This window comes from Nicotiana tabacum, chromosome 11, assembly GCF_000715075.1.
Source record: "Nicotiana tabacum cultivar K326 chromosome 11, ASM71507v2, whole genome shotgun sequence".
Taxonomy (NCBI): domain Eukaryota; kingdom Viridiplantae; phylum Streptophyta; class Magnoliopsida; order Solanales; family Solanaceae; genus Nicotiana; species Nicotiana tabacum.
Window position 1 is genome coordinate 84,093,005 of NC_134090.1, and position 10,423 is coordinate 84,103,427.

Genomic DNA, 10,423 nt, shown 5'->3' on the forward strand with positions numbered 1-10,423 from the left:
AGGTTTTTTCTTCTTCTTCTTTTGGGGAATTTCAGGAAAGTATTTTAATATTTAACTTTCTTTTAATTAATGTTGTGAATTTTAGAAATACTTTTTTTTCTTTAATATAAATTAATTTTTTTTTTCGTGAAAAGTACCAAGTTCATTTAATTACATTTTACTTCTTTATAAAGAATTATAGCAGCCAATTTACCTCTAGATTTTGAAATTAATTTATCGTCATCCATATATTGCCGTCTTATAAATTCATCCTGCATCCTAACAAGTTCGTTTTTTCCGATTGCTCATAAGAAGCACAATAAGTGACTTAGTATTTTACGAATTTTAGCAAATTCTAAATGCCGTAAATCATATTACAAAATCAGACAAGAATGAAGATAAAGTCCCGGGGTTCAAGTCCCTTTATCCCCCAAACAAATTATTTTAATCCCCAAATATTTGTCTGATCCCCTTTCTTTACCGGTTTCAAATTTCTTATCTTTCTCATTCACTTTATTCTTTTAGAAATGGATTCAACCATAAATAACTTTCTCTTATTACAAGTCTTGTGATATATATGATTCACATAAAAATAAAATTTTTTGAGCAAAAAATCTCTAGTTGAATGATTCTCTAACAATATCATTGCTCATACTGAAACTTACAGTATGAGCTATTAAACCCGTTAAACCTCTTAAAGCTCCAGGACCCCATGGCCTCCATCCACTATTTTTTCAATAGTTATGGGATGACACTATATAACTGTGTTGTGACCAAAATTTTCATGGATGCATTCTTCTCTTCCCACATTCCTCCTGAAATTAATTCTACTTACATCACCCTCATCCCTAAAGTTAACAACCTATAAATGATCACCCAATATAGACCTATCAGTCTCTGCAATATAGTTTATAAAACAATCACAAAAATTATAGTTAACCTTATCATGCTACTACTAGGAAAAATCATTAGTCCAAACCAATATAGCTTCATTCAAAGGCGCAGGGCTACTGATAACAGTATTATAGTCCAGGAAGCCATTCATTTGTTCATCAAAACTAAGGGTATAACAGGCCATATGATGCTGAAAATTGATCTTGAAAAAGCTTTCGACCATCTAGAATGGTCCTTTATTAGATATTCTTTAGCTAGTCTAAATTTTCCTCCTAAAGTAATATTCCCTTATAACGTCTTGCGTCACAACCTCCTCCATATCCATTTTAATAAATGGCAAACCATCCAACTCATTCAACCCAAATCGCGGAATTAGGCAAGTTGACCCTTTATCCCCTTATACATTCATTATTTGTATGGAATCTTTGACACGTTTGATAAATCATGCTTTCAACCAAAACCTTTGGGACCCCATAAGAATTGGTAGGGTGTCAACAGAAATATCACATCTACAATTTGCCGATGATTTAGTACTTTTTGCAAGAGCTGGCAATAAAAATACTTCAACTATTATTAATATTTTCAACAAGCTCTCAGCTGCTTCAGGTTAAAAAATTAATTTTGCCAAATCAAAAGTTTACTTCTCCAAAAATGTGCGCCTAAACACCCAAGATATTATAGCCAACTCACTCCCTCGTCAAAGTTTGGTAGCTACTTAGGACTACCCATCACTAATCCCAATCCTAAAAGCACTGACCATCAATACATTATCGATCGTATGAATAACCGTCTACAAGGATGGAAGGCAAAAATGTTATCCCATGCAGGGCGTACTACTCTCATCACAACAGTTCTAGCAACAATTTCTAATTATACAATGCAAATAAATTTATTAGAAAAAATTGTATAGAAAAAATTGACCGTATTGAACGCAACTTTCTTTGGGGTTCCATTAAACACAAAAGAAGAATCCATCTAGCAAATTGGGAAACTGTTACACTTCCTAAGACTATGGGTGGATTGGGAATCCCAAAATCTAATGGAAAAAACTCAGCTCTACTTTCTAGCCTGACTTGGCATTTTATTACAAATCCATGCCAACTTTGGGCTAGAGTTTTAAAAGGGAAATATCAAACATGCTATCCTCAAAACGAGTTTAAAATAAAACCATCCGACTCATTATATCTGGAAAGATATTATCAAAAATATTTCGACTTTTAATAAAAGAATCGTTTGGAATATTGGCAACGGCTCCAGTGTTAGTCTCTGGAAGATAATGAATGACTCCCTAAGGTCTCTTATACATGATCTCCTCACGAAATATGACAAAAACTGTCCAAAGTATTATCATTCCCAAAAATGAGTGGGACCTTTCGGAACTATCCATGTACATTCCTATGAATATAATATATCAAATTAATAATACTTACATTCAACATTCAGAACCCAAAAAAGACTCCTCCTTTTGGAAAAATACAACCTTTGATTTTTTCTCACAAAATCAGCTTATCATATGTAGTTACAAGACTCCAAAAATCTTCACCTCCCATTTTCTCCATCCCATCAATGGGTGTGGAAAATACATGTTTTAAATAAAATAAAGTTCTTCCTATGGCTACTTTTTAATAACAAATTACCTATGACTGAAAACTTATACCATCAAAATATTATTAGATTAAACACTTGTATTTCATGCCCAAACACTACTGAAACAATTGACCACTTATTCATAACATGACCAAAAGCAAAATTATAATGGGATCTATTCAACATACAGATCCCTCCAAACCAATTGGAACCTACAATCCTCTCATTCAGTACAACAACTCAATGGTCTGTTACGAATAATAAAAAGGTACCATTACCCATCTTAACTCCTATTATTCTTTGGGCTATCTGAAAAAATAGAAATCAAATCCTTTTCCGGACCTCTATTAATCCAATAACACATACAAACGTAATTTCTCAAGCTATGGAGTACCTCCACTTAGTCCATAATCACCACACAAAAAATTCTTATCAAAAGAAATCAATTAGATGGCAACCACCTCCAAATGGATTCTTCAAGCTAAATACAGACGGTGCTTACGATGAAAATAATAAAGTAGGAGGGGGTGGTGGACTTATCTGAAACCACAATGGTGATTGGAACATTGGTTATGCAAATTACAATAAGGCATAGTTGGGCGTGATCAAAATTCTAGCATTTTACAATGATCTAAGGCTAGCACTCAGTAACAACTTAGTTCCCCTTATTGTGGAAACTGATTCAGAGGTAATGATTCAACTATTATCGTCTAACAATCTAGCTTTCTCATACATGTTAATGGATTGCAGGCAACTAATGGAGAAGCTGGGAAGCCCACTGGTGTGCTACATCTTTAGGGAAGCAATTGCTGCAGCAGATAAGCTGGCCTGCTATGGGAAAGGCAGAGATCCGGCCATGGGAAAAAACGCTTTGATTTTTTTATACCCACCCTACTTTATTCTTAATGAACTAAAGGAAGACCTCTATGGAACTGGGACTATACGTTCAGTTACCATCATGTAATAACTTCTGTTTGTTCTATTTAATAAAAGCTTCTTTCATTAACCAAAAAAAAAAAAAAAAAAAATCTTACAAAATCTAAAGATAAGGGAAAGGCAAATTTGCAAGGATTCTTAATTAAATTTCAAAGGTTTTTCGAGGTCAGAGGCATCAATGAGAATAATGTAATGACAATGCATCTCATACTTATGCAACAATATGTAATGCTTAATGGTTAATATATAATATTGTCTTTATTTTAAAAAAAGAGAGAATAATATCCAGTTCTCAAAATCCTCATGGATTATCTAATCTTAGTTTGTTAATTGCATTATTAACTTACTATTTCTTACATTTAAATAATTTCATGTGTCTAAGAAGTTGAAACTAATTCATATTTTAAGAGCACATTCATATCTGGTGGTTTCTAAACAGATAAATAATATAGTTTACGTCCGAAAGAAGACGTCTGTCATATCTGAAATTAGAGTGGACAAGTTTGATTATTTTTGCAAAACGTAGTTTAACAAATGGACTCATATAATAACCAACCTTTGCCCTAAGAATTCCATTATGGTTACCAGAAATGATAATGCTACTGAAGCTTAAAACAAATAAAACTTTGATGGTACAATACCTTATTAATATTGAATAGTAAAACAATTATTTGTTTTGCTATCTAAAACATGCATTTATCTTAAATATTAGAATTAAACTTCTTAGTAAAAAGTACTCCCTCCGTTCAATCTGTGTGATAATTTTTTTTATTAATCAACTCTAAGAAGAATGATTGATACTCCCTCCTTTTCAATTCATGTGAACTCAATTGTGGCATGGACTCTAAGAAAATAGAGAAGACTTTTGAACTTATGGTGTAAAATGAGGCACATATATATAGTTTGTGTGGTTATAATAATTGCATAAAGGTAAATTGTTTCCAAATAAGAAATCGGTCATGCTTTTTTACACAGGCTAAAAAGAAAATAAGTTCACGTAAATTGAAACAAAAGGAGTATATTTTTGTATTTGAAAACAATTTAACTTTAGACTTTTTATTTTACGCTTAATGAGAAGTTCTTGTAGCCAATTTCCACAAAAGCTTTTATCGTTTAAACTTTAAGACTACAAGATTTAATTTTTTCTCTTAAATTTCATACCAAATCAAATTTGATTGGATAAATTAAAACAGATATAGTAATTTTTTTTCCCAGACAAACATAACCATAAAGTGGAAGTGGCACACGAGCAGGTCTTTGCTGGCTGCTCACCTGTCAGAAATCCAACGTTGGATTCACATCTAGACCTCTGTTTTTGGTAACTAAATAGGAAACCCCTCAGAGTGGACCCATTTCTCCTTCCAGTATATATAGCTACTACTAATCACATTTTTGTTCTACATTGCTTCACTGAATCAATAATAACTGAGGCTCCATATATAATCTTTTTGTCTGCTTTTCGATTTCTTCAACGAGTCAATACGTGGAAAAGATTAGTGGAGTCACTGTAAGTAAGCTGTTAATTTTCTAATTAATTCATTTCCATTTCTTTTTTATTCTTATTTTGCATGGTATGTGTGAACTCATTGAATTAATTACCATTTGTGTACGTTTTTTTGGGATCCCATTCCATAGGTCCACGGAGTCTGGAGCTCTTTTATTTATGCTCAAAAGTCCTTTTTACCTCTAGAGTATGTGAACTATCAGATTATTTATTTAAAAAAAGGTGGTGTCTTTTTCATCTGTATATGACTTTTAATTTGGTACAAGATATCAGTATAGCAGTGGAAAAAAGGAGAAAAAGATGAGTTTTGTGGTGAGTCAACTTGTTTCTTCCTCTAGCTTTTTTGTTGGTTTGTGTATCTAGATACTCAAAGTTATCCATCACGTTGTGGTGAGGTGATTAAAATTTTTCAATCTTTAATTAGAAACACGATTTTATATCTCAGGAGTATACACTTTTTGATAAAAACCAATGTAAATTGAATAAAAGAAACATTTTATCCTTTAGCGAACTTTACGTTGAGAATCTAAATTAATCGAGTCCATGGATTTGAATACCTAGATAGTGCAAAGTCCACATGTTCAGTGTTTTCTACATCCATTTGGCTTTACTTTTCCTCTGCCCCCGTATTAGACCCTTTGGCTTTCCTAATTTCTGGGACTACTTCACCGTGATAGCTATGAAAATTGGTCAAAACCCACACCTCTTTCCTGACTTTCTGATCTGGCGTTTGTTTCAAAAGTTAATGAGGAAATTCTTTATTCAGTTTTAGAAAAATTGGAAAACTTTTCAATAATAATAATAATAATAATAATAATAATAATAATAATTATTATTATTATTATTATTATTATTATTATTATTATTATAATAATAATCATCAAATTTAGTTTCACTTTAAACACAAAAAAGTTTTTCAAGTTTTACAGTTTTTACGAAAAAATGAAAACTTGTTGAAAAAAAAAAACTTCAAAAAATCTTTCAAAAAATCTTTTATATTCTCTTTGTCCTATTTTATGTGGCTTGAGTCGAGTATGAGGGTCAAACTAACTACTAACTTTTTCATTATGAATTTGGATATAGACTTTTTAATTTTTTAAAAATAAAATAAAATTTATATATATAAAAACTATAAAATAAAGATAGTCACAATAAAATGAATGGTTTTGTTTGGGGAGGGGGGCATTACGAGAAGTTTTATTTTGTGTCTCGTATAACTTACGTTAGTGGTATGAGGCTCCTTTTTGTCTCACAACTTTGTGGACCACAATCTTACACTTCTGGGTCCACAGAAATCTGGGTCCACAAAACTGTGAGACAAAAAAGTTGCCTCATACAACTAGTGTCGGTTGTACGAGACACAAAATAAAATTTTACCAACATTACAATACAATTCTCTCTTTATATTCTCCGGATATATGTCTTTGCTTGAAAATTGTAGTTGGCAAAAAATATGGAAAAATCAGAATTAAGTCTCATGAGGGACAAAAGATTGCTTCTCATATGTTCATAACTTGATGGAAAGAATTAGGCGATACCACCATTATAACAAAATGTTACTGCTTCTTACTGTTTCTAATATATTCAGTCGAATTGGTGCAGAAACCAAAGATGGAAAGTCACAGTGACATGAGTGAGAAAGGTGAAAGTTCGAATAATGTGGTAATGGGGAGGCCTAAAGAGGAGGATGAAAGTGAGAGCAGGTCCAATGGTGACAACTTTTTAAATGGCGTTGCGTCTGAAGATGAACCGGACTCTGTTCTCAGTAATTCATCAAGGAAAAGGAAATACAGCAGGCATACTGCCAACCAAATTCTAGAGCTCGAAACGTGCGTATCATTCCAATTTCCTTTTTACTTGTTAATTTTGTTTATATTAGTTCCAATTTTTGTTCATTTGTCTGTCACAGTGCTTTCAAGGAAAATCCACATCCTAACGAAAAAGTAAGACTAGAACTTGGAAAGAAACTGTCTATGGACAGCAAGCAGGTGAAGTTTTGGTTCCAGAATAGAAGAACCCAAATGAAGGTAATGGTGTTATATGCCTTCTTTACTTTAGTCCCTTGTGTGAAATATGTTTGGTTTAATTATGGGATTGAATTATCCGCTGTTGAATCAGTCACATTTGGAACGCCATGAAAATGGAATACTGAAACAAGAAAATGATAGGCTCCGCATAGAGCATATTGCAATGCAGGGAGCCATGAAACATCCAATTTGCAATCGTTGTCGTAATCAGGCTATTATTGCTGACATCAATGTTGAGGAGCATCAAACAAAGATTGAGTATGAACGGCTGAAAGAGGAAGTCAAGAGGATCAGTGTCCTGGCCGACAAACTTTTGGGGCCTTTATCATCCTTGGAAGGATCAATGGCTTCCGTTATAGCAAATCCTGCATTTGGACTTCCTGAGGGAATAAATGGCTTCGGTGGTATAAATTATGCCAACGCTGCATCGCCAATGGGGCTTGATTTCGACAATGGTCTGTCAAGTCCTCCGCCAGTAATTATTTCTAGAAGCTTGGCTAATGTAGATGCATCATATGATAAGTCAATGCTGATGGATCTTGCTTTGGCTGCGATGAACGAGCTGCTTGGGCTGGCTGAGATTGGTGAACCGCTTTGGGTCAGAAGCTTGGATGGAGGTGGAGAAACATTGAATCTTGAGGAGTATGCTAGATCATTTACACCATGTACGGGCATGAAACCTGGACATTTCGCAACAGAAGCAACTCGCGCAACTGGTACAGTGATTGTCAACAGCCTAACTCTGGTGGAGACATTAATGGACATGGTAGGTTCTTCGTCCTGAATTCAGTTAAAACCTTCATCCAGTTTACTACTTGTTGGGGCAGTGAATGATTGTTCTTTCTTTTTTTGCTTTGATGTTTACTTCTATTCTTACCTTTACTGTGTTTGACATATTATTTCTTTCCTTTTTGTTTTGGTGGTGCTGCAATTGTTGACTGCATGTTTTTTTAATCAATTAAGTCAAGAAAACAAGTTAGGTGTTGGCCTGTTATTTCTTGTTTCTTCCTATATATGTAATGTGCTTTTTTATATGCAGAGTCGATGGGTGGAGATGTTCTCATGCATTGTCGGGAAAACCTCTGTTGTCAATGTGATTCCAGGTAGCACATGTGGAAGCTGGAGCAGTAATCTGCAATTGGTAATTCGTTTTTTCTTACAATTTTTCTAGAAGTCACATATCTTTTGTTCTATTTTTTCCTGCATGAGGTAAGAGCTTGAAAGTATATATTGACTTTGCAGATTCAAACTGAATTCCAAATTATTTCTGATCTGGTTCCTGCTCGTGAAATGAAATTTCTCCGCTTCTGCAAGCAACAAGCTGAAGGTGTCTGGGCTGTTGTGGATGTCTCTGTTGACACAGTTCAAGAAAGTTCACAACCTCATGAAATTGGGAATTGCAGGAGACTCCCTTCTGGTTGTATTGTGCAAGATATGCCTAATGGTTACTCTAAGGTACTTCAACTATATGGTCTTCCCATTTTGCTTCTCATGTAGGACTCCACATTATCCTAAAAGTTAACAAGCTAGGTTTCTCATTTTACATTGAATCTGTTGTTTTTGATTTTCTTGTTTCTTAGTTGAACTTTTTCTCAGTTTTTTAAGTAAGGACTATCTAGTCATTATAGTTTTTCACACTTTTTTGGGTAGACACTGCCGGTTCATCCTATTTATAGGCTTTTGCAGTTGAGTACTTTCAAAGTTGTACTCTGAGAACCTTAACAAATGCTTGTGATGGTACAAATGCTTTTTACTCAAAGATGCTTGTGATCCAACCCCTTGCTTAGGTTGCGTTTGCTATGCATTAGTCTTCATGACCTGGATATACAAACGTTTTTTGGTCTCACACATAATCTGGCTTATACTTTATTTTATCAAAAATGAATGACATCTTTTGGTTTTATGAAATCAGCTATTTTTGTTATGCTTGGCTTCCAAGTTCCGTTGAGATTGAGTCCTAGATTTGGCAGCAGAGTTGTCTCCAACAATGTGCGTTTTACTTTTATGTTGATTATGTCAACATTTCTTGCATATGCATACTTTACTATCTAGTGGTTTTATCAAAAGGGCCTGTAAAATTGATAGTATAATATTTTCAGGTTACTTGGATCGAGCACATGGAATATTATGAAAATGTACTCCACCATTTGTACCGCCCTCTGGTCAGGAATGGCCTGGGGTTCGGCGCACAAAGGTGGATGGCCACTCTGCAAAGGCAGTCTGAGTTCTTGGCGATGCTGATGTCTTCTGTTGACTCTCCAGGTGATCATATTGTGCCATTTCTTTTGACACTTTTGAATTAACTTATAAAAAATAGTCCGGCCGGGTTCTGATAAAGCTCCATGTGTGACAGTTGTTTGTTCAAGTGGTCAGACAAGTATGGCAATGCTGGCTCAACGCATGACACGCAACTTTTGTGCTGGGGTTTGTGCAACCATTCACAAGTGGGAATCAATCCAACAAGCAAATGGAGAAGATGCAAAATTGATGATGAGGAAGAACATTGGTGACCCTGGTGAGCCTATTGGTGTGGTGTTGAGTGCTACAAAGACCATCTGGTTGCCGGTGAAACAACAACGTTTGTTAGACTTCCTGTTGAATGAACAAACAAGGAGTCAATGGGATATTTTGTTCAATAGTGGTCCTATGCAACAGCTGGTCCATATTGCCAAGGGTCAAAATATTGATAATAGCATCTCTCTTTTCCGTGCTAATGTGAGTGATTAATCGCTGTGTTTTCTGGAAACAAGACGAAATAAATTAGTTCTAATTGCTGTGTTCTAAATAAGATTCCTTTTGGCTTGGACTTGCAGGTGGATGCAATCAGTGACAGTGAAAACAACATGCTGATTTTGCAAGATACTTGCACGGACGCAACAGGATCCCTTATAGTATATGCAACAATTGATGCTGTAGATATGGATGTGGTGATGAATGGAGGAGATTCTTCTTCAGTGGCTTTCCTACCATCTGGAATTGCGATAGTTCCTGACTGTTTTCAAGATTATTCCGGGGCCAATAACTGCAATGTTGAAACTTCTTGGGAGAAAGATAATGGCTTTAGCGGTACTGGATCTCTAGTGACTATCGGGTTCCAAGTATTGGTGAATAGCTCGCCTGCTGAAAAGTTATCTATGGAGTCAGTCCAAAAAGTAAATAACCTCATATCTCATACAATTCATGGTATCAAAGCTTCTTTCAAGAGCAAGTGATACTCCAAGACTAATTGCTATCTGTTGGGTCATTACTTCTTTTTGTTTTGAGTCTTGGCTTCTTTATCTTTTCTTTTTTTAGGGAGGGGAAGGGTGGGGGGGGGGGGGTGTTAAATATCAAACTTTATGTGTGTCAAATACATCAAAAATAAGTCAGTGCATGTTAAGAGCTAGCTCTCTCTAGCTATATAGTATGTGTTTCTGTCGGAAGATGAGACAATGGTGTTGTTTTTTGTTCGAGTCCTGAGTAATGTCTGTTGTCATTTCAGTGTTAATGGTAATAT

General features: G+C 34.7%; 1 protein-coding gene across 2 annotated transcripts; it reads left to right on the plus strand.

The window, feature by feature from the left end:
* Positions 1-4,806: 4,806 nt before the first annotated feature.
* LOC107764748 (homeobox-leucine zipper protein HDG1-like) lies at positions 4,807-10,220 on the plus strand. 2 transcript variants are annotated; one of them, XM_075225919.1, is made up of 9 exons: positions 4,807-4,903; positions 6,503-6,729; positions 6,810-6,927; positions 7,019-7,693; positions 7,967-8,068; positions 8,170-8,382; positions 9,027-9,189; positions 9,281-9,642; positions 9,741-10,220. In XM_075225919.1, exons 2-9 carry the CDS (start codon positions 6,512-6,514, stop codon positions 10,137-10,139), a joined length of 2,250 nt encoding a protein of 749 aa, XP_075082020.1. In that variant the 5' UTR covers positions 4,807-4,903; positions 6,503-6,511; the 3' UTR covers positions 10,140-10,220. The 2 variants fall into 2 exon arrangements, with proteins under 2 accessions (XP_075082020.1, XP_016438836.1); XM_016583350.2 differs by lacking the exon at positions 4,807-4,903 and having other exon boundaries at positions 6,336-6,729.
* The last annotated feature ends 203 nt before the right edge of the window (positions 10,221-10,423 follow it).

Coding starts and splice junctions, on each gene's coding strand:
- LOC107764748 (XM_075225919.1), top strand. CDS start 6,512: ATGGAAAGTCACAGTGACATGAGTGAGAAAGGTGAAAGTTCGAATAAT. Junction 9,190..9,280: donor GTCTTCTGTTGACTCTCCAG/GTGATCATATTG, acceptor CATGTGTGACAG/TTGTTTGTTCAAGTGGTCAG. Junction 9,643..9,740: donor TCTCTCTTTTCCGTGCTAAT/GTGAGTGATTAA, acceptor TTGGACTTGCAG/GTGGATGCAATCAGTGACAG.